Source organism: Gorilla gorilla, chromosome 14, assembly GCF_029281585.2.
Source record: "Gorilla gorilla gorilla isolate KB3781 chromosome 14, NHGRI_mGorGor1-v2.1_pri, whole genome shotgun sequence".
Classification (NCBI taxonomy): Eukaryota; Metazoa; Chordata; class Mammalia; order Primates; family Hominidae; genus Gorilla; species Gorilla gorilla.
The window spans coordinates 127,031,825-127,057,040 of NC_073238.2; the positions used below are offsets into that span (position 1 = coordinate 127,031,825).

General features: G+C 56.5%; 4 protein-coding genes and 2 pseudogenes across 16 annotated transcripts; 2 read left to right on the plus strand and 4 right to left on the minus strand.

Annotated features, from left to right (window-relative positions):
* Positions 1 to 948: 948 nt before the first annotated feature.
* On the minus strand, positions 949 to 4,163 carry LOC129526120 (choriogonadotropin subunit beta 7-like). 6 transcript variants are annotated; one of them, XM_063697550.1, is made up of 5 exons: positions 4,019 to 4,163; positions 2,069 to 2,110; positions 1,903 to 1,979; positions 1,514 to 1,669; positions 949 to 1,280 (listed from the first exon to the last, which is right to left on the minus strand). In XM_063697550.1, exons 4-5 carry the CDS (start codon positions 1,652 to 1,654, stop codon positions 966 to 968), a joined length of 456 nt encoding a protein of 151 aa, XP_063553620.1. In that variant the 5' UTR covers positions 1,655 to 1,669; positions 1,903 to 1,979; positions 2,069 to 2,110; positions 4,019 to 4,163; the 3' UTR covers positions 949 to 965. The 6 variants fall into 6 exon arrangements, with proteins under 6 accessions (XP_063553620.1, XP_063553621.1, XP_063553618.1 ...); XM_063697551.1 differs by lacking the exon at positions 4,019 to 4,163 and adding an exon at positions 3,297 to 3,423; XM_063697548.1 differs by having other exon boundaries at positions 1,903 to 2,110.
* On the minus strand, positions 3,595 to 9,658 carry LOC134756988 (neurotrophin-4-like; annotated as a pseudogene).
* On the plus strand, positions 8,438 to 11,670 carry LOC129526102 (choriogonadotropin subunit beta 7-like). Of its 3 annotated transcripts, none has more exons than XM_055359479.2 (5): positions 8,438 to 8,600; positions 10,509 to 10,550; positions 10,640 to 10,716; positions 10,950 to 11,105; positions 11,339 to 11,670. In XM_055359479.2, the coding sequence occupies exons 4-5, from the start codon at positions 10,965 to 10,967 to the stop codon at positions 11,651 to 11,653; spliced, it is 456 nt and encodes a 151-aa protein (XP_055215454.1). In that variant the 5' UTR covers positions 8,438 to 8,600; positions 10,509 to 10,550; positions 10,640 to 10,716; positions 10,950 to 10,964; the 3' UTR covers positions 11,654 to 11,670. The 3 variants fall into 3 exon arrangements, with proteins under 3 accessions (XP_055215454.1, XP_055215453.1, XP_063553622.1); XM_063697552.1 differs by lacking the exon at positions 8,438 to 8,600 and adding an exon at positions 9,197 to 9,322; XM_055359478.2 differs by having other exon boundaries at positions 10,509 to 10,716.
* Positions 11,671 to 14,020: 2,350 nt separating this feature from the next.
* On the minus strand, positions 14,021 to 17,235 carry LOC129526203 (choriogonadotropin subunit beta 7-like). Of its 2 annotated transcripts, none has more exons than XM_055359771.2 (5): positions 17,091 to 17,235; positions 15,141 to 15,182; positions 14,975 to 15,051; positions 14,586 to 14,741; positions 14,021 to 14,352 (listed from the first exon to the last, which is right to left on the minus strand). In XM_055359771.2, the coding sequence occupies exons 4-5, from the start codon at positions 14,724 to 14,726 to the stop codon at positions 14,038 to 14,040; spliced, it is 456 nt and encodes a 151-aa protein (XP_055215746.1). In that variant the 5' UTR covers positions 14,727 to 14,741; positions 14,975 to 15,051; positions 15,141 to 15,182; positions 17,091 to 17,235; the 3' UTR covers positions 14,021 to 14,037. The 2 variants fall into 2 exon arrangements, with proteins under 2 accessions (XP_055215746.1, XP_063553623.1); XM_063697553.1 differs by lacking the exon at positions 17,091 to 17,235 and adding an exon at positions 16,369 to 16,494.
* On the minus strand, positions 16,659 to 22,729 carry LOC134756989 (neurotrophin-4-like; annotated as a pseudogene).
* LOC129526157 (choriogonadotropin subunit beta 7-like) lies at positions 21,509 to 24,741 on the plus strand. Of its 5 annotated transcripts, none has more exons than XM_055359642.2 (5): positions 21,509 to 21,671; positions 23,580 to 23,621; positions 23,711 to 23,787; positions 24,021 to 24,176; positions 24,410 to 24,741. In XM_055359642.2, exons 4-5 carry the CDS (start codon positions 24,036 to 24,038, stop codon positions 24,722 to 24,724), a joined length of 456 nt encoding a protein of 151 aa, XP_055215617.1. In that variant the 5' UTR covers positions 21,509 to 21,671; positions 23,580 to 23,621; positions 23,711 to 23,787; positions 24,021 to 24,035; the 3' UTR covers positions 24,725 to 24,741. The 5 variants fall into 5 exon arrangements, with proteins under 5 accessions (XP_055215617.1, XP_063553625.1, XP_063553627.1 ...); XM_063697557.1 differs by lacking the exon at positions 21,509 to 21,671 and adding an exon at positions 22,268 to 22,393; XM_063697555.1 differs by having other exon boundaries at positions 23,580 to 23,787.
* Positions 24,742 to 25,216: the final 475 nt, after the last annotated feature.

The following is a 25,216-nucleotide window of genomic DNA, read 5'->3' on the forward strand; positions in this document are numbered from 1 at the left end:
CCAGGCTTCCGGGGCCACTGTGGAGGACGCAGGTGGCTCCCTCTTTCCTGACATCTCAGGAGAGGGAGCGGCAACCGGTTAGGGGAAGAAAAGAACAGGAAGGTTATACAGCCAGGTGGGGAAGGGGCCAACTCCCTGAAAAACCCCTTCCCAGAGTTCGTCTTCAAGCGCAGGGTACCCAAGAGTCAAGGCCCCGCCCCCTTTCCAGAGGCCCCTTTTCTACTTAGGTGATGGCTCCTGGCTGGGATGGGAGGTAGATGGACCGGGGGGTGGAGGGGGCGGAGGAGGAGGGGAAGGGAGAGGCAGTGGATGAAGGACAATGGAAGAGATGACATCCCACTTGGCTCATTCATCCCATTCAGGTCCCCAAGCCCCCACCTGGACTGCCAGTGCCAACCTCAGAGGGAGGAAGAGGGAGCTCGGCTTAGAAGGCTGAGGCCCTGCCCCCTGGGCCACACCAATCGTGTGGCCTTCCTTCTCCCCACGGAAGGCCAGACCATGGACACCTCCTGAGCTGGATGTCATCCCCCATCTCCACCCTCTTTTCTTTTTCTTTCTTTCTTTCTTTTTTTTTTTGAGATGGAGTCTCGCTCTGTCGTGCAGGCTGGAGTGCAGTGGCGTGATCTCTGCTCACCGCAACCTCCCGCTCCCAGGTTCACTCCATTCCCCTGCAAGCGCCCGCCACCAAGGCCGGATAACTTTCCGTATTTTTAGTAGAGACGGGGTTTCACCGTGTTAGCCAGGATGGTCTCGATCTCCTGACCTCATGATCCACCCGCCTCGGCCTCCCAAAGTGGTGGGATTACAGGCGTGAGCCACCGCGCCCAGCCGTCCACCCTGTTCTCTACCAGAGTTCTGATACCGTGACTCTGTATAAAATGGTTTGGAAGCTGGACCCACCCTGTGTGAGTGTGGTTGTCCTGAGCCCACAGAAAGACACCTCCAGAGTGCGGATTGAGAAGCCTTTATTGTGGGAGGATCGGGGTGTCTGAGGGCCCCGGGAGTCGGGATGGACTTGGAAGGCTGGGGGGAGGGGCCTTTGAGGAAGAGGAGGCCTGGAAGCGGGGGTGATCACAGGTCAAGGGGTGGTCCTTGGGACCCCCGCAGTCAGTGGTGCTGCGGCGGCAGAGTGCACATTGACAGCTGAGAGCCACGGCGTAGGAGACCACGGGGTTCACGCCGCGCGGGCAGCCAGGGAGCCGGATGGACTCGAAGCGCACATCGCGGTAGTTGCACACCACCTGGGGCAGGGGCGGCAGGACCCCCTGCAGCACGCGGGTCTGGAAGCCGTGTGAGAGGGGGAATGAGCATGTGCCTGGGGCCAGCGCCTCGGCTGAGCTCCCCAGCTGCCCCCACAGGTCTGACTCAGGGGTCCAGGAAGCCCTCTGTTCCTGCCCTCCCACACCCCGTTCCGCAGCCCCTGACCAGAGAGGCAGACCACCCTTCCTCCCCGGCTGCCTCTGTGGGTCTGGCCCTGAGGTGGCAGCACCTGCCCCGGCCCCGGGCAGCTCACCATGGTGGGGCAGTAGCCGGCACAGATGGTGGTGTTGACGGTGATGCACACGGGGCAGCCCTCCTTCTCGACAGCCAAGGTGGCATTGATGGGGCGGCACCGTGGCCGAAGCGTCTCCCTGGATGCCCATGTCCCGCCCATGCTCAGCAGCAGCCCCTGAGGCGAGGACACTGCTTCACCCGGGTCTGTGAGCACAGCCCTGAGCCCTGGCCTTCCCATCCCGCGTGGTACACCACCCACAAAGACCCAGAGACCCTTCCCGGCATCTCCTATTCAGGACCCACCACCCCGACACCTGCCTTTCAGAGCCCACCCCACAGCCCAGAGGACCTGAGATACCCCAACATTTCAGATCCCCACCCTCAGGAACTGCCCCACCTGAAGCTTACCGGGGGTCACGCTCCTCCAGAAAGAGGCCTCCTTCCACAGCTCACACGGGTCTGCCCCTTCTCATGCCAGTGATGGCCTGGAAGGACGTGGAAGGTGCCCAGGGGCCCTGCAGTCTTACCTGGAACATCTCCATCCTTGGTGCCTGGAAATGTGGATCTACCCTACCTTTGACATGTCTCTCTCTTAGCGGGATATCTTCCGCAAGCACTGGGGATGTGGACATGGAAAGTAAATTGAGTCTCCGTGGGGGAGTGAGACAGGGAGCGAGGGGTGTTGGACGCGGCACGGGAACCCGGCCCGAGTCAGCGGCCCCAATTGGCTGCTCTCTCTCAGATACAGTTCCCCTTCCTCCCTCCAGGGGGCGCCATGGAACGCAGGGCCCTCACTGGCCCTGGGGACTGGGTGACGTCAGGGGTGAGCCTCTCGTGATTGGCTCCACCACCCTGCGTAAGCTCAAAGGGCATAAAGGAGAGCCCCGGCACCCGGAGCCATTGTGGCTCCGGCCGGTTGCGCCTGCCCTCGGGCCCTCAGGGAGGCGAGGGTTCGAGGTGCACGAGTTCGAGGCCAACCTGGTCCACATTGGTTGAAAAAAAAATTTTTTTTATCGTTCCCTATGTAACAACAATACATAAAGGGAGGACGCCTTGATAGGAAGAAATGACATCTTCCTACGTGTTTTTAAATTACTTCAATGTATGTTTTTTTTATTTTGGGAGACCGAGCCTTGCTCGGTCCTCGGGGGACCTCCCTGCCTCTCAGCCATGGCGGTTGTCACCTGTGGTAAACAGAATGGCGGGAGCAAGTGGGATGTCCCACTACTCGGGCTGAGGCAGGAGAATCACGGGAACCTAGGAGGTGGAACCTCCTCGCCCAGGAGGGGCGCGGCTTCGGACTTAGCTTCTGCCCAATGAGAGAGGGCCTCCCCGTGACTGTGCTGCCAGGTTAGCCACTTGACCCTGGTGCCCCCAACGAGGGATTCAGCCCGAGCCCCACCTCTCCCTTAGGGACCTCCGCCCACTCTACCCTCAAGCCAGGGTGCCCGGAGCGCTCCCCGGAAATGCGTGGGCTTCAGGTGATTTAACTGATTATTGAATAGGCCCGCAGGAGGTGTGTCCTGCCCCCGAAGCCGCAGCCTCGGAGAACATTATCTGGACTTAGTCCCTTTCCCGCGATGCCATCAAGCTGGACAATTTTAAGGTCTGTTTCTTTCCCAATGTAGGGTATAGGTTGGCACAGGGAAGAGGGCTAGAAACCTGACTTGAGCTCCCCGCCCAGGGCTGAACTCTCCAGCATCCTGATCACTTCTCATTCAACCTTGCTTATACTCCCCCCGTGATTGGTAGCTCTTTATCTCAAAACAGAATATTCTAAGCCAACCCCTGCCTGCTCTCACCAAGTAAGATTTCTCATTTGAACCCCAGCTCCCAGATACTTAAAGGCCTTCTGTAGACCATGTCCTCAAGGTCCCCTGGCCATCTGCTTGCATGTTCCAGTTTCTCTCCTCCCCCATCCACGTCGTGAAATGTGCCCTCCCACTCCCCAGGATGAGCAAGGTGGTGTCCTCTGTGACTGAGCAGTCAGCAACTTAACACCAAAGGTCACCAATGATCAAATCCATGAGAGTTGATCCGAGGAGTTATGTGTTAGGGCTAAGAAAGAGTAAACACTCAGTAAATAGTGGCTATTATTATTATTATCATCATCATCATGATTACCCTCAAGTTTCCCTGGGAGAGCTCCTATTCAACCTTCAAAACCCCATGTTGTTGCACCCATCCTACAGAGATTGAGCTCAAATTCAGAGAGTTGTGATTTTGCAATGATTTGATGAGTTCCCCAACTGGGGTCCATCCGTAGAGCAGCTGGGCCAACCCTGAGGTCTCTCAGCATCCAGCTCTGTTCTTTTTCTGCCTGACCAGTTCCTGGGTATAAGTCTCAGGCCCGGCCAGTCCGGCTGAGGAGTGTGCAGACACAGGCAGTGCCAATTTGAATCCATCGCCAGTCCACACGGCCCTGGGCATCAGCGGTCAATGCCCGCACATAGGACTGCTTGGCCTTGCACTCAGACACCCAGTGCCCCCCGGTCCACACGCCGGCGGCAGCCCCTCCACCTACCCCTGGGCCACCTTCTTCAGAGTTATCGGCCTTGATGCAGGTGACAAAGAAGTGCTGGCGGAGGGAACTGCCGCCAGCTGCAGGCGCCTCGCCCAACACCTCCACCTCGAGCACACCCAAGTCCACAGCGGTCCGGGGGTCTGTCACCCAGACACTGACTGCATCGCACACGGCCAGCCTCACCCTGATGACTCGCCGGTGAAGTATCGCTCACCCCACACTGGCTGCGGTTGGCCCGGGTGCCTGCTGACTCCCAAAAGGCCCCAGTCTCCAGCAGGAAGACCAGAGGGGGCCCGGCAGCGGCACCCCTAGACAGGACCACTCGGGGGAAAAGAAGGTCCCACTTTGGAGTAGGAAAAGGGGACAATGTCAAGGGTGGGGGTTAGGACTCCAATGACACACTGGGGAGGAAGAAAATGAGGGGGATGCAGAGGGAGCCTGGGGGAGCGGGAGCACCTCTCAGAGGACATGGAAACAGGGAAAAGGAGGCTGGGATTAGAGAAGAGGATAAACACTTCAGTGGGGACAGAAGTTTGGAACCCCAGGGGAGGCCTGCCTGCCAGGATTATGGGGAAGCCCTTGTTCTAGACGTTTGGGCGACTCCATGTACAGGACTTGCATCACACCCAACTTGTAGATTAAGAATAAATATTCAACAACTCCAGGTCAGGCACTATGGCTCACACCTGTAGTCCCAGCACTTTGGGAGGCTGAGGCGGGTGGTTGACTTGAGGTCAGGAGTTCAAGAGCAGCCTGGCCAACACTGTGAAATAACATCTCTACTGATAATACCAAAATTAGCTGGGCGTGGTGCTGCGCTCCTGTAATCCCACCACTTTGGGAGGCGGAGGCGGGTGGATCATGTGGTCAGGGAATCGAGACCTTCCTGGCTAACACGGTGAAACCCCGTCTCTACTAAAAATACAAAAACTTATCTGGGCTTGCTCGCGGGCCCCTGTAGTCCAAGCTGCTTGGGAGGCTGAGGCAGGAGAATGGAGTGAACCTAGGAGGGGGAGCTTGCAGTGAGCAGAGATCGCGCCACTGCACGCCAGCCTCCATGACAGAGCGAGACTCCATCTCAAAAAAAGAAAGAAAGAAAGAAAGAAAGAAAGAAAGAAAGAAAGAAAGAAAGAAGGAAAGAAAGAAAGAGAAAACAGGGTGGAGATGGAGGATGACCTCCAGCTCAGGAGGTGTCCATGGTCTGGCCTTCTGTGGGGAGAAGGAAGGCCACATGATCGGTGTGGCCCAGGGGGCAGGGCCTCAGCCTTCTAAGCCGAGCTCCCTCTTCCTCCCTCTGACGTTGGCACTGGCAGTGCAGGTGCGGGTGGGGGGCGGCTTGGGGACCTGAATGGGATGAATGGGCCGAGGGGGATGTCATCTCTTCCATCCTCCTTCATCCACTGCCTCTCCCTTCCCCTCCTCCCCGCTCCCCTCCGTCCATCTGCCTCCCATCCCAGCTAGGACCCGTCACCTGGGTAGAAAAGGGGCCTCTGGAAAGGGGGCGGGGCCTTGACTCTCGGGTACCCTGCACTTGAAGAGGAACTCGGGGAAGGGGTTGTTCAGAGATTTGGCCCCTTCCCCGTCTGGCTGTATAACCTTCCTGTGCTTTTCTTCCCCTAGCCGGTTGTCCCTCCCTCTCCTGAGATGTCAGGAAAGAAGGGGCCACCTGCGTCCTCCACAGGGGCCCCGAAGCCTGGGGTTCCCAGCCCCAGAGCTCGGAGGTGGAGGAGGTGCTACAGCTCTGGTGACCACTGGTTGTTTCCCAGTCTTCTCCACGCCACCCTTTCCCAGAACCACAGGCTTCCAGAATGTTGTAGGGAAACTGCAAAATCCGCGCCTCCAACAGCCTCTCCCAGCGCCAGGTCAATTTCACACACAGGGAAACTGAAGCCTGCCTCAGAGGGGCAGCGTTTTACCTCCTTAGTGGCAGTTTTGAGGTGAATTGGGGTCTCCCTAGGATTCCAGCTTGTGGACTTTCTCTAAATTGTGGAATGTGGCCAGGCGTGGTGGCTTGAGTCTGTAGTCCCAGCTACTCAGGAGCCACAGCAGGAGGATTGCTTGAGCCCAGGAGTTCAAGTGCAGTGGGAAACATTGGGAGACCTCGTCTTAAAGCAATTTGTTTGGGGCCAGGCGTGGTGTCTCACGCCTATAATCCCAGCACTCTGGGAGGCCAGGGCAGGAGTATCACTGGAGGTTGGGAGTTTGAGACCAGTCTGGCCAATGTCGTGAAACTGCATCTCTACTAAAAATACAAAAATTAGCTGGGCACGGTGGCAGGCGCTTGTAATTCCAGTTACTCAGAAGGCTGAGGCAGGAGAATCGCTTGAAACCAGGAGACAGGCGTTACAGTGAGCCAGGATTGCGCCACTGTACTCCAGCCTGGCCAGACAGAGTGAGACTCTGTTTCAAAAAAAAAAACAACAAAACAAAACAAAACAAAACAAACAAAAAAAAATTGGGCCGGGCGCAGTGGCTCATGCCTGTAATCCCAGCACTTTGGGTGGCCGAGGTGGGCAGATCGCAAGGACAGCAGATCAATACCATCCTGGCTAACACGGGGAAACCCCGTCTCTACTAAAAAATACAACAAATTAGCCAGGCGTGGTGGCAGGCGCCTGCAGTCCCAGCTACTCGGGAGGCTGAGGCAGGAGAATGGCTTGAACCCGGGAGGCAGAGCTTGCAGTGAGCCGAGATCGAGCCACTGCAGTCCAGTCTGGGTGAGAGAGTGAGACCCCACCTCAAAAAAAAAAAAAAAAAAAAAAAGTTGTTGGAACATCCTCCAAGATGCAAGACTCTCGGTTCCTCAGAGTTCTACGGGAAGGATGGCAGAGTGCAGTTGCCCAGAGGTGAAGTCCCATCTCTGCCATTTGCTGGCTATGTGTCCAGGCACAAAGCATTAATTTCTCTGAGCCTGTATTTTACCCTCTGTTGCTATTGAGTAATAGTAGTTGACTATTTTCTATTTTTATTTTTATTTCATCTTTTTTTTTTTTTTTTTTTTGAGATGGAGTCTCACCCTGTCACCCAGGCTGGAGTGCAGTGGCGCGATCTTGGCTCACTGCACCTATGCTTCCCGGGTTCAAGCAATTCACCTGCCTCAGCCTCCCGAGTAGCTGGGACTACAGGCGTGCACCACCACACCCAGCTAATTTTTGTAATTTTTTTAGTAGACACAGCGTTTCACCACGTTGGCCAGGCTAGTCTCAAAGTCCTGACCTCAGGTGACGCACCCGCCTCGGCGTCCCATAGTGCTGGGATTGCAGGCATGAGCCACTGTGCCCGGCCGAACAATTTTTATCTTTTTTATGATTATTATTATTATTTTTTTAAGATGGAGCTTTGTTTTTGTTGCCCAAGCTGAAGTGCAATGGCGCGATCTTGGCTCACTGCAAACTCCGCCTCCTGGGATCAAGCGATTCTCCTGCCTCAGCCTCCCAAGTACCTGGCATTATAAGCATGCACCACCACGCCCGAGGATATTTTGTATTTTTAGTAGAGATGGGGTTTCTCCATGTTGGTCAGGCTGGTCTGGAACTCCTCACCTCAGCTGATCCGCCCACTGCAGCCTCCGACAATGCTGGGATTACAAGTGTGAGCCACCATGCCCGGCCTTATTTTTTATTTTTTTTTTTTTTTTGAGACAGAGTCTCACTGTGTTGTCCAGGCGGAAGTGCAGTGACACGATCTTGGCTCACTGCAATCTCGGCCCTCCCGGGTTCAAGCGATTCTCCTGCCTCAGCCTCCCGAGTAGCTGAGATCACAGGCGTGCAGCACCACGCCTGGCTGATTTTGGTATTAACAGTAGAGATGTTGTTTCACAATGTTGTCCAGGCTGCTCTCGAACTCCTGACCTCAAGTCATCCACCCGCCTCAGCCTCCCAAAGTGCTGGGATTACAGGTGTGAGGCATAGTGCCTGACCTGGAGTTGTTGAATATTTATTCTTAATCTACAAGTTGGGTGTGATGCAAGTCCTATATATGGAGTCCCCCAAACTTCTAGAGCAAGGGCTTCCCCGTAATCCTGGCAGGCAAGCCTCCCCTGGGGTTCCAAACTTCTGTCCCCACCGAAGTGTTTATCCTCTTCTCTAATCCCAGCCTCCTTTTCCCTGTTTCCATGTCCTCTGAGAGGTGCTCCCGCTCCCCCAGGCTCCCTCTGCATCCCCCTCATTTTCTTCCTCCCCAGTGTGTCAATGGGGTCCTAACCCCACCCTCGGCACTGTCACCTTTTCCTGAACCAAAGTAGGACCTTCTTTCCCCCTGAGTGGTCCTGTCTAGGGGTGCCGCTGCCGGGCCCCCTCTGGTCTTCCTGCTGGAGACTGGGGCCTTTTGGGAGTCAGCAGGCGCCCGGGCCAACCGCAGCCAGTGTGAGGTGAGCGATACTTCACCGGCGAGTCATCAGGGTGAGGCTGGCCGTGTGTGATGCAGTCAGTGTCTGGGTGACAGACCCCCGGACCGCTGTGGACTTGGGTGTGCTCGAGGTGGAGGTGTTGGGCGAGGCGCCTGCGGCTGGCGGCAGTTCCCTCCGCCAGCACTTCTTTGTCACCGCTTCGAGGCCGATAACTCTGAAGAAGGTGGCCCAGGGGTAGGTGGAGGGGCTGCCGCCAGGGTGTGGACCGGGGGGCACTGGGTGTCTGAGTGCAAGGCCAAGCAGTCCTATGTGCGGGCATTGACCGCTGATGCCCAGGGCCGTGTGGACTGGCGATGGATTCAAATTGGCACTGCCTGTGTCTGCACACTCCTCAGCCGGACTGGCCGGGCCTGAGACTTATACCCAGGAACTGGTCAGGCAGAAAAAGAACAGAGCTGGATGCTGAGAGACCTCAGGGTTGGCCCAGCTGCTCTACGGATGGACCCCAGTTGGGGAACTCATCAAATCATTGCAAAATCACAACTCTCTGAATTTGAGCTCAATCTCTGTAGGATGGGTGCAACAACATGGGGTTTTGAAGGTTGAATAGGAGCTCTCCCAGGGAAACTTGAGGGTAATCATGATGATGATGATAATAATAATAATAGCCACTATTTACTGAGTGTTTACTCTTTCTTAGCCCTAATACATAACTCCTCGGATCAACTCTCATGGATTTGATCGTTGGTGACCTTTGGTGTTAAGTTGCTGACTGCTCAGTCACAGAGGACACCACCTTGCTCATCCTGGGGAGTGGGAGGGCACATTTCACGACGTGGATGGGGGAGGAGAGAAACTGGAACATGCAAGCAGATGGCCAGGGGACCTTGAGGACATGGTCTACAGAAGGCCTTTAAGTATCTGGGAGCTGGGGTTCAAATGAGAAATCTTACTTGGTGAGAGCAGGCAGGGGTTGGCTTAGAATATTCTGTTTTGAGATAAAGAGCTACCAATCACGGGGGGAGTATAAGCAAGGTTGAATGAGAAGTGATCAGGATGCTGGAGAGTTCAGCCCTGGGCGGGGAGCTCAAGTCAGGTTTCTAGCCCTCTTCCCTGTGCCAACCTATACCCTACATTGGGAAAGAAACAGACCTTAAAATTGTCCAGCTTGATGGCATCGCGGGAAAGGGACTAAGTCCAGATAATGTTCTCCGAGGCTGCGGCTTCGGGGGCAGGACACACCTCCTGCGGGCCTATTCAATAATCAGTTAAATCACCTGAAGCCCACGCATTTCCGGGGAGCGCTCCGGGCACCCTGGCTTGAGGGTAGAGTGGGCGGAGGTCCCTAAGGGAGAGGTGGGGCTCGGGCTGAATCCCTCGTTGGGGGCACCAGGGTCAAGTGGCTAACCTGGCAGCACAGTCACGGGGAGGCCCTCTCTCATTGGGCAGAAGCTAAGTCCGAAGCCGCGCCCCTCCTGGGCGAGGAGGTTCCACCTCCTAGGTTCCCGTGATTCTCCTGCCTCAGCCCGAGTAGTGGGACATCCCACTTGCTCCCGCCATTCTGTTTACCACAGGTGACAACCGCCATGGCTGAGAGGCAGGGAGGTCCCCCGAGGACCGAGCAAGGCTCGGTCTCCCAAAATAAAAAAAACATACATTGAAGTAATTTAAAAACACGTAGGAAGATGTCATTTCTTCCTATCAAGGCGTCCTCCCTTTATGTATTGTTGTTACATAGGGAACGATAAAAAAAATTTTTTTTTCAACCAATGTGGACCAGGTTGGCCTCGAACTCGTGCACCTCGAACCCTCGCCTCCCTGAGGGCCCGAGGGCAGGCGCAACCGGCCGGAGCCACAATGGCTCCGGGTGTCGGGGCTCTCCTTTATGCCCTTTGAGCTTACGCAGGGTGGTGGAGCCAATCACGAGAGGCTCACCCCTGACGTCACCCAGTCCCCAGGGCCAGTGAGGGCCCTGCGTTCCATGGCGCCCCCTGGAGGGAGGAAGGGGAACTGTATCTGAGAGAGAGCAGCCAATTGGGGCCGCTGACTCGGGCCGGGTTCCCGTGCCGCGTCCAACACCCCTCGCTCCCTGTCTCACTCCCCCACGGAGACTCAATTTACTTTCCATGTCCACATCCCCAGTGCTTGCGGAAGATATCCCGCTAAGAGAGAGACATGTCAAAGGTAGGGTAGATCCACATTTCCAGGCACCAAGGATGGAGATGTTCCAGGTAAGACTGCAGGGCCCCTGGGCACCTTCCACGTCCTTCCAGGCCATCACTGGCATGAGAAGGGGCAGACCCGTGTGAGCTGTGGAAGGAGGCCTCTTTCTGGAGGAGCGTGACCCCCGGTAAGCTTCAGGTGGGGCAGTTCCTGAGGGTGGGGATCTGAAATGTTGGGGTATCTCAGGTCCTCTGGGCTGTGGGGTGGGCTCTGAAAGGCAGGTGTCGGGGTGGTGGGTCCTGAATAGGAGATGCCGGGAAGGGTCTCTGGGTCTTTGTGGGTGGTGTACCACGCGGGATGGGAAGGCCAGGGCTCAGGGCTGTGCTCACAGACCCGGGTGAAGCAGTGTCCTCGCCCCAGGGGCTGCTGCTGAGCATGGGCGGGACATGGGCATCCAGGGAGACGCTTCGGCCACGGTGCCGCCCCATCAATGCCACCTTGGCTGTCGAGAAGGAGGGCTGCCCCGTGTGCATCACCGTCAACACCACCATCTGTGCCGGCTACTGCCCCACCATGGTGAGCTGCCCGGGGCCGGGGCAGGTGCTGCCACCTCAGGGCCAGACCCACAGAGGCAGCCGGGGAGGAAGGGTGGTCTGCCTCTCTGGTCAGGGGCTGCGGAATGGGGTGTGGGAGGGCAGGAACAGAGGGCTTCCTGGACCCCTGAGTCAGACCTGTGGGGGCAGCTGGGGAGCTCAGCCGAGGCGCTGGCCCCAGGCACATGCTCATTCCCCCTCTCACACGGCTTCCAGACCCGCGTGCTGCAGGGGGTCCTGCCGCCCCTGCCCCAGGTGGTGTGCAACTACCGCGATGTGCGCTTCGAGTCCATCCGGCTCCCTGGCTGCCCGCGCGGCGTGAACCCCGTGGTCTCCTACGCCGTGGCTCTCAGCTGTCAATGTGCACTCTGCCGCCGCAGCACCACTGACTGCGGGGGTCCCAAGGACCACCCCTTGACCTGTGATCACCCCCGCTTCCAGGCCTCCTCTTCCTCAAAGGCCCCTCCCCCCAGCCTTCCAAGTCCATCCCGACTCCCGGGGCCCTCAGACACCCCGATCCTCCCACAATAAAGGCTTCTCAATCCGCACTCTGGAGGTGTCTTTCTGTGGGCTCAGGACAACCACACTCACACAGGGTGGGTCCAGCTTCCAAACCATTTTATACAGAGTCACGGTATCAGAACTCTGGTAGAGAACAGGGTGGACGGCTGGGCGCGGTGGCTCACGCCTGTAATCCCACCACTTTGGGAGGCCGAGGCGGGTGGATCATGAGGTCAGGAGATCGAGACCATCCTGGCTAACACGGTGAAACCCCGTCTCTACTAAAAATACGGAAAGTTATCCGGCCTTGGTGGCGGGCGCTTGCAGGGGAATGGAGTGAACCTGGGAGCGGGAGGTTGCGGTGAGCAGAGATCACGCCACTGCACTCCAGCCTGCACGACAGAGCGAGACTCCATCTCAAAAAAAAAAAAGAAAGAAAGAAAGAAAAAGAAAAGAGGGTGGAGATGGGGGATGACATCCAGCTCAGGAGGTGTCCATGGTCTGGCCTTCCGTGGGGAGAAGGAAGGCCACACGATTGGTGTGGCCCAGGGGGCAGGGCCTCAGCCTTCTAAGCCGAGCTCCCTCTTCCTCCCTCTGAGGTTGGCACTGGCAGTCCAGGTGGGGGCTTGGGGACCTGAATGGGATGAATGAGCCAAGTGGGATGTCATCTCTTCCATTGTCCTTCATCCACTGCCTCTCCCTTCCCCTCCTCCTCCGCCCCCTCCACCCCCCGGTCCATCTACCTCCCATCCCAGCCAGGAGCCATCACCTAAGTAGAAAAGGGGCCTCTGGAAAGGGGGCGGGGCCTTGACTCTTGGGTACCCTGCGCTTGAAGACGAACTCTGGGAAGGGGTTTTTCAGGGAGTTGGCCCCTTCCCCACCTGGCTGTATAACCTTCCTGTTCTTTTCTTCCCCTAACCGGTTGCCGCTCCCTCTCCTGAGATGTCAGGAAAGAGGGAGCCACCTGCGTCCTCCACAGTGGCCCCGGAAGCCTGGGGTTCCCAGCCCCAGAGCTCAGAGGCGAAGGAGGTGCTACAGCTCTGGTGACCACTGGTTGTTTCCCAGTCTTCTCCATGCCACCCTTTCCCAAAACAACAAAACAAAACAAAACAAACAAAAAAAATTGGGCCTGGCGCAGTGGTTCATGCCTGTAATCCCAGCACTTTGGGAAGCCGAGCGGGCGGATCACAAAGTCAGGAGATCAAGACTATCCTGGCTAACACGGGGAAACCCCGTCTCTACTGAAAAATACAACAAATTAGCCAGGCGTCCTGGTGGGCGCCTGTAGTCCCAGCTACTTGGGAGGCCGAGGCAGGAGAATGGCAGGAACCCGGGAGGCGGATCTTGCAGTGAGCCGAGATCGCGCCACTGCAGTCCAGTCTCAACAACAGAGCGAGACTCCGTCAAAAAAAAAAAAAAAAAAAAAATTGATTGGAACATCCTCCAACATGCAAGACTCTCAGTTCCTCAGAGTTCTACAGGAAGGATGGCAGAGTGCAGTTGCCCAGAGTTGAAGTCCCATCTCTGCCATTTGTTGGCTGTGTGACCAGGCACAAATCATTAATTTCTCTGAGCCTGTATTTTACCATCTGTTGCTATTGAGTAATAGTAGTGGACTATTTTCTATTTTTATTTTTATTTTATTTTATTTATTTATTTTTTTTGAGACGGAGTCTGGCCCTGTCACCCAGGCTGGAGTGCAGTGGCGTGATCTCGGCTCACTGCACCTATGCTTCCCGGGTTCAAGCGATTCTCCTGCCTCAGCTTCCTGAGTAGCTGGGACTACAGGCGCGCACCACCACACCCAGCTAATTTTTTTTTTTTTTTTTTTTTTAGTAGAGACAGGGTTTCACCATGTTGGCCAGGCTGGTCTCGAAGTCCTGAACTCAGGTGATGCACCCGCCTCGGCCTCCCAAAGTGCTGAGATTGCAGGCATGAGCCACTGCGCCTGGCCGAACATTTTTAATTTTTATTTTATTATTATTATTATTATTATTACTTTTTGAGATGGAGCTTTGTTTTTGTTGCCCAGGCTGAAGCACAATGGCGGGATCTTGGCTCACTGCAACCTCCGCCTCCTAGGATCAAGAGATTCTCCTGCCTTAGCCTCCCAAGTACCTGGGAGTATAGGCATGCACCACCACGCCCGACGATATTTTGTATTTTTAGTAGAGATGGGGTTTCTCCATGTTGGTCAGGCTGGTCTGGAACCCCTCACCTCAGCTGATCCACCCACAGCAGCCTCCGACAATTACAGGCGTGAGCCACCGCGCCCAGCCGTCCACCCTGTTCTCTACCAGAGTTCTGATACCGTGACTCTGTATAAAATGGTTTGGAAGCTGGACCCACCCTGTGTGAGTGTGGTTGTCCTGAGCCCACAGAAAGACACCTCCAGAGTGCGGATTGAGAAGCCTTTATTGTGGGAGGATCGGGGTGTCTGAGGGCCCCGGGAGTCGGGATGGACTTGGAAGGCTGGGGGGAGGGGCCTTTGAGGAAGAGGAGGCCTGGAAGCGGGGGTGATCACAGGTCAAGGGGTGGTCCTTGGGACCCCCGCAGTCAGTGGTGCTGCGGCGGCAGAGTGCACATTGACAGCTGAGAGCCACGGCGTAGGAGACCACGGGGTTCACGCCGCGCGGGCAGCCAGGGAGCCGGATGGACTCGAAGCGCACATCGCGGTAGTTGCACACCACCTGGGGCAGGGGCGGCAGGACCCCCTGCAGCACGCGGGTCTGGAAGCCGTGTGAGAGGGGGAATGAGCATGTGCCTGGGGCCAGCGCCTCGGCTGAGCTCCCCAGCTGCCCCCACAGGTCTGACTCAGGGGTCCAGGAAGCCCTCTGTTCCTGCCCTCCCACACCCCATTCCGCAGCCCCTGACCAGAGAGGCAGACCACCCTTCCTCCCCGGCTGCCTCTGTGGGTCTGGCCCTGAGGTGGCAGCACCTGCCCCGGCCCCGGGCAGCTCACCATGGTGGGGCAGTAGCCGGCACAGATGGTGGTGTTGACGGTGATGCACACGGGGCAGCCCTCCTTCTCGACAGCCAAGGTGGCATTGATGGGGCGGCACCGTGGCCGAAGCGTCTCCCTGGATGCCCATGTCCCGCCCATGCTCAGCAGCAGCCCCTGGGGCGAGGACACTGCTTCACCCGGGTCTGTGAGCACAGCCCTGAGCCCTGGCCTTCCCATCCCGCGTGGTACACCACCCACAAAGACCCAGAGACCCTTCCCGGCATCTCCTATTCAGGACCCACCACCCCGACACCTGCCTTTCAGAGCCCACCCCACAGCCCAGAGGACCTGAGATACCCCAACATTTCAGATCCCCACCCTCAGGAACTGCCCCACCTGAAGCTTACCGGGGGTCACGCTCCTCCAGAAAGAGGCCTCCTTCCACAGCTCACACGGGTCTGCCCCTTCTCATGCCAGTGATGGCCTGGAAGGACGTGGAAGGTGCCCAGGGGCCCTGCAGTCTTACCTGGAACATCTCCATCCTTGGTGCCTGGAAATGTGGATCTACCCTACCTTTGACATGTCTCTCTCTTAGCGGGATATCTTCCGCAAGCACTGGGGATGTGGACATGGAAAGTAAATTGAGTCTCCGTGGGGGAGTGAGACAGGGAGCGAGGGGTGTTGGACGCGGCACGGGAACCCGGCCCGAGTCAGCGGCCCCAATTGGCTGCTCTCTCTCAGATACAGTTCCCCTTCCTCCCTCCAGGGGGCGCCATGGAACGCAGGGCCCTCACTGGCCCTGGGGACTGGGTGACGTCAGGGGTGAGCCTCTCGTGATTGGCTCCACCACCCTGCGTAAGCTCAAAGGGCATAAAGGAGAGCCCCGACACCCGGAGCCATTGTGGCTCCGGCCGGTTGCGCCTGCCCTCGGGCCCTCAGAGAGGCGAGGGTTCGAGGTGCACGAGTTCGAGGCCAACCTGGTCCACATTGGTTGAAAAAAAAATTTTTTTTATCGTTCCCTATGTAACAACAATACATAAAGGGAGGACGCCTTGATAGGAAGAAATGACATCTTCCTACGTGTTTTTAAATTACTTCAATGTATGTTTTTTTTATTTTGGGAGACCGAGCCTTGCTCGGTCCTCGGGGGACCTCCCTGCCTCTCAGCCATGGCGGTTGTCACCTGTGGTAAACAGAATGGCGGGAGCAAGTGGGATGTCCCACTACTCGGGCTGAGGCAGGAGAATCACGGGAACCTAGGAGGTGGAACCTCCTCGCCCAGGAGGGGCGCGGCTTCGGACTTAGCTTCTGCCCAATGAGAGAGGGCCTCCCCGTGACTGTGCTGCCAGGTTAGCCACTTGACCCTGGTGCCCCCAACGAGGGATTCAGCCCGAGCCCCACCTCTCCCTTAGGGACCTCCGCCCACTCTACCCTCAAGCCAGGGTGCCCGGAGCGCTCCCCGGAAATGCGTGGGCTTCAGGTGATTTAACTGATTATTGAATAGGCCCGCAGGAGGTGTGTCCTGCCCCCGAAGCCGCAGCCTCGGAGAACATTATCTGGACTTAGTCCCTTTCCCGCGATGCCATCAAGCTGGACAATTTTAAGGTCTGTTTCTTTCCCAATGTAGGGTATAGGTTGGCACAGGGAAGAGGGCTAGAAACCTGACTTGAGCTCCCCGCCCAGGGCTGAACTCTCCAGCATCCTGATCACTTCTCATTCAACCTTGCTTATACTCCCCCCGTGATTGGTAGCTCTTTATCTCAAAACAGAATATTCTAAGCCAACCCCTGCCTGCTCTCACCAAGTAAGATTTCTCATTTGAACCCCAGCTCCCAGATACTTAAAGGCCTTCTGTAGACCATGTCCTCAAGGTCCCCTGGCCATCTGCTTGCATGTTCCAGTTTCTCTCCTCCCCCATCCACGTCGTGAAATGTGCCCTCCCACTCCCCAGGATGAGCAAGGTGGTGTCCTCTGTGACTGAGCAGTCAGCAACTTAACACCAAAGGTCACCAACGATCAAATCCATGAGAGTTGATCCGAGGAGTTATGTATTAGGGCTAAGAAAGAGTAAACACTCAGTAAATAGTGGCTATTATTATTATTATCATCATCATCATGATTACCCTCAAGTTTCCCTGGGAGAGCTCCTATTCAACCTTCAAAACCCCATGTTGTTGCACCCATCCTACAGAGATTGAGCTCAAATTCAGAGAGTTGTGATTTTGCAATGATTTGATGAGTTCCCCAACTGGGGTCCATCCGTAGAGCAGCTGGGCCAACCCTGAGGTCTCTCAGCATCCAGCTCTGTTCTTTTTCTGCCTGACCAGTTCCTGGGTATAAGTCTCAGGCCCGGCCAGTCCGGCTGAGGAGTGTGCAGACACAGGCAGTGCCAATTTGAATCCATCGCCAGTCCACACGGCCCTGGGCATCAGCGGTCAATGCCCGCACATAGGACTGCTTGGCCTTGCACTCAGACACCCAGTGCCCCCCGGTCCACACGCCGGCGGCAGCCCCTCCACCTACCCCTGGGCCACCTTCTTCAGAGTTATCGGCCTTGATGCAGGTGACAAAGAAGTGCTGGCGGAGGGAACTGCCGCCAGCTGCAGGCGCCTCGCCCAACACCTCCACCTCGAGCACACCCAAGTCCACAGCGGTCCGGGGGTCTGTCACCCAGACACTGACTGCATCGCACACGGCCAGCCTCACCCTGATGACTCGCCGGTGAAGTATCGCTCACCCCACACTGGCTGCGGTTGGCCCGGGTGCCTGCTGACTCCCAAAAGGCCCCAGTCTCCAGCAGGAAGACCAGAGGGGGCCCGGCAGCGGCACCCCTAGACAGGACCACTCGGGGGAAAAGAAGGTCCCACTTTGGAGTAGGAAAAGGGGACAATGTCAAGGGTGGGGGTTAGGACTCCAATGACACACTGGGGAGGAAGAAAATGAGGGGGATGCAGAGGGAGCCTGGGGGAGCGGGAGCACCTCTCAGAGGACATGGAAACAGGGAAAAGGAGGCTGGGATTAGAGAAGAGGATAAACACTTCAGTGGGGACAGAAGTTTGGAACCCCAGGGGAGGCCTGCCTGCCAGGATTATGGGGAAGCCCTTGTTCTAGACGTTTGGGCGACTCCATGTACAGGACTTGCATCACACCCAACTTGTAGATTAAGAATAAATATTCAACAACTCCAGGTCAGGCACTATGGCTCACACCTGTAGTCCCAGCACTTTGGGAGGCTGAGGCGGGTGGTTGACTTGAGGTCAGGAGTTCAAGAGCAGCCTGGCCAACACTGTGAAATAACATCTCTACTGATAATACCAAAATTAGCTGGGCGTGGTGCTGCGCTCCTGTAATCCCACCACTTTGGGAGGCGGAGGCGGGTGGATCATGTGGTCAGGGAATCGAGACCTTCCTGGCTAACACGGTGAAACCCCGTCTCTACTAAAAATACAAAAACTTATCTGGGCTTGCTCGCGGGCCCCTGTAGTCCAAGCTGCTTGGGAGGCTGAGGCAGGAGAATGGAGTGAACCTAGGAGGGGGAGCTTGCAGTGAGCAGAGATCGCGCCACTGCACGCCAGCCTCCATGACAGAGCGAGACTCCATCTCAAAAAAAAAAGAAAGAAAGAAAGAAAGAAAGAAAGAAAGAAAGAAAGAAAGAAGGAAAGAAAGAAAGAGAAAACAGGGTGGAGATGGAGGATGACCTCCAGCTCAGGAGGTGTCCATGGTCTGGCCTTCTGTGGGGAGAAGGAAGGCCACATGATCGGTGTGGCCCAGGGGGCAGGGCCTCAGCCTTCTAAGCCGAGCTCCCTCTTCCTCCCTCTGACGTTGGCACTGGCAGTGCAGGTGCGGGTGGGGGGCGGCTTGGGGACCTGAATGGGATGAATGGGCCGAGGGGGATGTCATCTCTTCCATCCTCCTTCATCCACTGCCTCTCCCTTCCCCTCCTCCCCGCTCCCCTCCGTCCATCTGCCTCCCATCCCAGCTAGGACCCGTCACCTGGGTAGAAAAGGGGCCTCTGGAAAGGGGGCGGGGCCTTGACTCTCGGGTACCCTGCACTTGAAGAGGAACTCGGGGAAGGGGTTGTTCAGAGATTTGGCCCCTTCCCCGTCTGGCTGTATAACCTTCCTGTGCTTTTCTTCCCCTAGCCGGTTGTCCCTCCCTCTCCTGAGATGTCAGGAAAGAAGGGGCCACCTGCGTCCTCCACAGGGGCCCCGAAGCCTGGGGTTCCCAGCCCCAGAGCTCGGAGGTGGAGGAGGTGCTACAGCTCTGGTGACCACTGGTTGTTTCCCAGTCTTCTCCACGCCACCCTTTCCCAGAACCACAGGCTTCCAGAATGTTGTAGGGAAACTGCAAAATCCGCGCCTCCAACAGCCTCTCCCAGCGCCAGGTCAATTTCACACACAGGGAAACTGAAGCCTGCCTCAGAGGGGCAGCGTTTTACCTCCTTAGTGGCAGTTTTGAGGTGAATTGGGGTCTCCCTAGGATTCCAGCTTGTGGACTTTCTCTAAATTGTGGAATGTGGCCAGGCGTGGTGGCTTGAGTCTGTAGTCCCAGCTACTCAGGAGCCACAGCAGGAGGATTGCTTGAGCCCAGGAGTTCAAGTGCAGTGGGAAACATTGGGAGACCTCGTCTTAAAGCAATTTGTTTGGGGCCAGGCGTGGTGTCTCACGCCTATAATCCCAGCACTCTGGGAGGCCAGGGCAGGAGTATCACTGGAGGTTGGGAGTTTGAGACCAGTCTGGCCAATGTCGTGAAACTGCATCTCTACTAAAAATACAAAAATTAGCTGGGCACGGTGGCAGGCGCTTGTAATTCCAGTTACTCAGAAGGCTGAGGCAGGAGAATCGCTTGAAACCAGGAGACAGGCGTTACAGTGAGCCAGGATTGCGCCACTGTACTCCAGCCTGGCCAGACAGAGTGAGACTCTGTTTCAAAAAAAAAAACAACAAAACAAAACAAAACAAAACAAACAAAAAAAAATTGGGCCGGGCGCAGTGGCTCATGCCTGTAATCCCAGCACTTTGGGTGGCCGAGGTGGGCAGATCGCAAGGACAGCAGATCAATACCATCCTGGCTAACACGGGGAAACCCCGTCTCTACTAAAAAATACAACAAATTAGCCAGGCGTGGTGGCAGGCGCCTGCAGTCCCAGCTACTCGGGAGGCTGAGGCAGGAGAATGGCTTGAACCCGGGAGGCAGAGCTTGCAGTGAGCCGAGATCGAGCCACTGCAGTCCAGTCTGGGTGAGAGAGTGAGACCCCACCTCAAAAAAAAAAAAAAAAAAAAAAAGTTGTTGGAACATCCTCCAAGATGCAAGACTCTCGGTTCCTCAGAGTTCTACGGGAAGGATGGCAGAGTGCAGTTGCCCAGAGGTGAAGTCCCATCTCTGCCATTTGCTGGCTATGTGTCCAGGCACAAAGCATTAATTTCTCTGAGCCTGTATTTTACCCTCTGTTGCTATTGAGTAATAGTAGTTGACTATTTTCTATTTTTATTTTTATTTCATCTTTTTTTTTTTTTTTTTTTTGAGATGGAGTCTCACCCTGTCACCCAGGCTGGAGTGCAGTGGCGCGATCTTGGCTCACTGCACCTATGCTTCCCGGGTTCAAGCAATTCACCTGCCTCAGCCTCCCGAGTAGCTGGGACTACAGGCGTGCACCACCACACCCAGCTAATTTTTGTAATTTTTTTAGTAGACACAGCGTTTCACCACGTTGGCCAGGCTAGTCTCAAAGTCCTGACCTCAGGTGACGCACCCGCCTCGGCGTCCCATAGTGCTGGGATTGCAGGCATGAGCCACTGTGCCCGGCCGAACAATTTTTATCTTTTTTATGATTATTATTATTATTTTTTTAAGATGGAGCTTTGTTTTTGTTGCCCAAGCTGAAGTGCAATGGCGCGATCTTGGCTCACTGCAAACTCCGCCTCCTGGGATCAAGCGATTCTCCTGCCTCAGCCTCCCAAGTACCTGGCATTATAAGCATGCACCACCACGCCCGAGGATATTTTGTATTTTTAGTAGAGATGGGGTTTCTCCATGTTGGTCAGGCTGGTCTGGAACTCCTCACCTCAGCTGATCCGCCCACTGCAGCCTCCGACAATGCTGGGATTACAAGTGTGAGCCACCATGCCCGGCCTTATTTTTTTTTTTTTTTTTTTTTTTGAGACAGAGTCTCACTGTGTTGTCCAGGCGGAAGTGCAGTGACACGATCTTGGCTCACTGCAATCTCGGCCCTCCCGGGTTCAAGCGATTCTCCTGCCTCAGCCTCCCGAGTAGCTGAGATCACAGGCGTGCAGCACCACGCCTGGCTGATTTTGGTATTAACAGTAGAGATGTTGTTTCACAATGTTGTCCAGGCTGCTCTCGAACTCCTGACCTCAAGTCATCCACCCGCCTCAGCCTCCCAAAGTGCTGGGATTACAGGTGTGAGGCATAGTGCCTGACCTGGAGTTGTTGAATATTTATTCTTAATCTACAAGTTGGGTGTGATGCAAGTCCTATATATGGAGTCCCCCAAACTTCTAGAGCAAGGGCTTCCCCGTAATCCTGGCAGGCAAGCCTCCCCTGGGGTTCCAAACTTCTGTCCCCACCGAAGTGTTTATCCTCTTCTCTAATCCCAGCCTCCTTTTCCCTGTTTCCATGTCCTCTGAGAGGTGCTCCCGCTCCCCCAGGCTCCCTCTGCATCCCCCTCATTTTCTTCCTCCCCAGTGTGTCAATGGGGTCCTAACCCCACCCTCGGCACTGTCACCTTTTCCTGAACCAAAGTAGGACCTTCTTTCCCCCTGAGTGGTCCTGTCTAGGGGTGCCGCTGCCGGGCCCCCTCTGGTCTTCCTGCTGGAGACTGGGGCCTTTTGGGAGTCAGCAGGCGCCCGGGCCAACCGCAGCCAGTGTGAGGTGAGCGATACTTCACCGGCGAGTCATCAGGGTGAGGCTGGCCGTGTGTGATGCAGTCAGTGTCTGGGTGACAGACCCCCGGACCGCTGTGGACTTGGGTGTGCTCGAGGTGGAGGTGTTGGGCGAGGCGCCTGCGGCTGGCGGCAGTTCCCTCCGCCAGCACTTCTTTGTCACCGCTTCGAGGCCGATAACTCTGAAGAAGGTGGCCCAGGGGTAGGTGGAGGGGCTGCCGCCAGGGTGTGGACCGGGGGGCACTGGGTGTCTGAGTGCAAGGCCAAGCAGTCCTATGTGCGGGCATTGACCGCTGATGCCCAGGGCCGTGTGGACTGGCGATGGATTCAAATTGGCACTGCCTGTGTCTGCACACTCCTCAGCCGGACTGGCCGGGCCTGAGACTTATACCCAGGAACTGGTCAGGCAGAAAAAGAACAGAGCTGGATGCTGAGAGACCTCAGGGTTGGCCCAGCTGCTCTACGGATGGACCCCAGTTGGGGAACTCATCAAATCATTGCAAAATCACAACTCTCTGAATTTGAGCTCAATCTCTGTAGGATGGGTGCAACAACATGGGGTTTTGAAGGTTGAATAGGAGCTCTCCCAGGGAAACTTGAGGGTAATCATGATGATGATGATAATAATAATAATAGCCACTATTTACTGAGTGTTTACTCTTTCTTAGCCCTAATACATAACTCCTCGGATCAACTCTCATGGATTTGATCGTTGGTGACCTTTGGTGTTAAGTTGCTGACTGCTCAGTCACAGAGGACACCACCTTGCTCATCCTGGGGAGTGGGAGGGCACATTTCACGACGTGGATGGGGGAGGAGAGAAACTGGAACATGCAAGCAGATGGCCAGGGGACCTTGAGGACATGGTCTACAGAAGGCCTTTAAGTATCTGGGAGCTGGGGTTCAAATGAGAAATCTTACTTGGTGAGAGCAGGCAGGGGTTGGCTTAGAATATTCTGTTTTGAGATAAAGAGCTACCAATCACGGGGGGAGTATAAGCAAGGTTGAATGAGAAGTGATCAGGATGCTGGAGAGTTCAGCCCTGGGCGGGGAGCTCAAGTCAGGTTTCTAGCCCTCTTCCCTGTGCCAACCTATACCCTACATTGGGAAAGAAACAGACCTTAAAATTGTCCAGCTTGATGGCATCGCGGGAAAGGGACTAAGTCCAGATAATGTTCTCCGAGGCTGCGGCTTCGGGGGCAGGACACACCTCCTGCGGGCCTATTCAATAATCAGTTAAATCACCTGAAGCCCACGCATTTCCGGGGAGCGCTCCGGGCACCCTGGCTTGAGGGTAGAGTGGGCGGAGGTCCCTAAGGGAGAGGTGGGGCTCGGGCTGAATCCCTCGTTGGGGGCACCAGGGTCAAGTGGCTAACCTGGCAGCACAGTCACGGGGAGGCCCTCTCTCATTGGGCAGAAGCTAAGTCCGAAGCCGCGCCCCTCCTGGGCGAGGAGGTTCCACCTCCTAGGTTCCCGTGATTCTCCTGCCTCAGCCCGAGTAGTGGGACATCCCACTTGCTCCCGCCATTCTGTTTACCACAGGTGACAACCGCCATGGCTGAGAGGCAGGGAGGTCCCCCGAGGACCGAGCAAGGCTCGGTCTCCCAAAATAAAAAAAACATACATTGAAGTAATTTAAAAACACGTAGGAAGATGTCATTTCTTCCTATCAAGGCGTCCTCCCTTTATGTATTGTTGTTACATAGGGAACGATAAAAAAAATTTTTTTTTCAACCAATGTGGACCAGGTTGGCCTCGAACTCGTGCACCTCGAACCCTCGCCTCCCTGAGGGCCCGAGGGCAGGCGCAACCGGCCGGAGCCACAATGGCTCCGGGTGTCGGGGCTCTCCTTTATGCCCTTTGAGCTTACGCAGGGTGGTGGAGCCAATCACGAGAGGCTCACCCCTGACGTCACCCAGTCCCCAGGGCCAGTGAGGGCCCTGCGTTCCATGGCGCCCCCTGGAGGGAGGAAGGGGAACTGTATCTGAGAGAGAGCAGCCAATTGGGGCCGCTGACTCGGGCCGGGTTCCCGTGCCGCGTCCAACACCCCTCGCTCCCTGTCTCACTCCCCCACGGAGACTCAATTTACTTTCCATGTCCACATCCCCAGTGCTTGCGGAAGATATCCCGCTAAGAGAGAGACATGTCAAAGGTAGGGTAGATCCACATTTCCAGGCACCAAGGATGGAGATGTTCCAGGTAAGACTGCAGGGCCCCTGGGCACCTTCCACGTCCTTCCAGGCCATCACTGGCATGAGAAGGGGCAGACCCGTGTGAGCTGTGGAAGGAGGCCTCTTTCTGGAGGAGCGTGACCCCCGGTAAGCTTCAGGTGGGGCAGTTCCTGAGGGTGGGGATCTGAAATGTTGGGGTATCTCAGGTCCTCTGGGCTGTGGGGTGGGCTCTGAAAGGCAGGTGTCGGGGTGGTGGGTCCTGAATAGGAGATGCCGGGAAGGGTCTCTGGGTCTTTGTGGGTGGTGTACCACGCGGGATGGGAAGGCCAGGGCTCAGGGCTGTGCTCACAGACCCGGGTGAAGCAGTGTCCTCGCCCCAGGGGCTGCTGCTGAGCATGGGCGGGACATGGGCATCCAGGGAGACGCTTCGGCCACGGTGCCGCCCCATCAATGCCACCTTGGCTGTCGAGAAGGAGGGCTGCCCCGTGTGCATCACCGTCAACACCACCATCTGTGCCGGCTACTGCCCCACCATGGTGAGCTGCCCGGGGCCGGGGCAGGTGCTGCCACCTCAGGGCCAGACCCACAGAGGCAGCCGGGGAGGAAGGGTGGTCTGCCTCTCTGGTCAGGGGCTGCGGAATGGGGTGTGGGAGGGCAGGAACAGAGGGCTTCCTGGACCCCTGAGTCAGACCTGTGGGGGCAGCTGGGGAGCTCAGCCGAGGCGCTGGCCCCAGGCACATGCTCATTCCCCCTCTCACACGGCTTCCAGACCCGCGTGCTGCAGGGGGTCCTGCCGCCCCTGCCCCAGGTGGTGTGCAACTACCGCGATGTGCGCTTCGAGTCCATCCGGCTCCCTGGCTGCCCGCGCGGCGTGAACCCCGTGGTCTCCTACGCCGTGGCTCTCAGCTGTCAATGTGCACTCTGCCGCCGCAGCACCACTGACTGCGGGGGTCCCAAGGACCACCCCTTGACCTGTGATCACCCCCGCTTCCAGGCCTCCTCTTCCTCAAAGGCCCCTCCCCCCAGCCTTCCAAGTCCATCCCGACTCCCGGGGCCCTCAGACACCCCGATCCTCCCACAATAAAGGCTTCTCAATCCGCACTCTGGAGGTGTCTTTCTGTGGGCTCAGGACAACCACACTCACACAGGGTGGGTCCAGCTTCCAAACCATTTTATACAGAGTCACGGTATCAGAACTCTGGTAGAGAACAGGGTGGACGGCTGGGCGCGGTGGCTCACGCCTGTAATCCCACCACTTTGGGAGGCCGAGGCGGGTGGATCATGAGGTCAGGAGATCGAGACCATCCTGGCTAACACGGTGAAACCCCGTCTCTACTAAAAATACGGAAAGTTATCCGGCCTTGGTGGCGGGCGCTTGCAGGGGAATGGAGTGAACCTGGGAGCGGGAGGTTGCGGTGAGCAGAGATCACGCCACTGCACTCCAGCCTGCACGACAGAGCGAGACTCCATCTCAAAAAAAAAAAGAAAGAAAGAAAGAAAAAGAAAAGAGGGTGGAGATGGGGGATGACATCCAGCTCAGGAGGTGTCCATGGTCTGGCCTTCCGTGGGGAGAAGG

Excerpts from the sequence above, each read along its gene's own strand:
- LOC129526120 (XM_063697550.1), bottom strand. The coding sequence starts at position 1,654 with ATGGGCGGGACATGGGCATCCAGGGAGACGCTTCGGCCACGGTGCCGC. Across the intron at positions 1,281-1,513 it reads CCGGCTACTGCCCCACCATG|ACCCGCGTGCTGCAGGGGGT; the intron begins GTGAGCTGCCCG and ends CACGGCTTCCAG.
- LOC129526102 (XM_055359478.2), top strand. The coding sequence starts at position 10,965 with ATGGGCGGGACATGGGCATCCAGGGAGACGCTTCGGCCACGGTGCCGC. Across the intron at positions 11,106-11,338 it reads CCGGCTACTGCCCCACCATG|ACCCGCGTGCTGCAGGGGGT; the intron begins GTGAGCTGCCCG and ends CACGGCTTCCAG.
- LOC129526203 (XM_055359771.2), bottom strand. The coding sequence starts at position 14,726 with ATGGGCGGGACATGGGCATCCAGGGAGACGCTTCGGCCACGGTGCCGC. Across the intron at positions 14,353-14,585 it reads CCGGCTACTGCCCCACCATG|ACCCGCGTGCTGCAGGGGGT; the intron begins GTGAGCTGCCCG and ends CACGGCTTCCAG.
- LOC129526157 (XM_063697555.1), top strand. The coding sequence starts at position 24,036 with ATGGGCGGGACATGGGCATCCAGGGAGACGCTTCGGCCACGGTGCCGC. Across the intron at positions 24,177-24,409 it reads CCGGCTACTGCCCCACCATG|ACCCGCGTGCTGCAGGGGGT; the intron begins GTGAGCTGCCCG and ends CACGGCTTCCAG.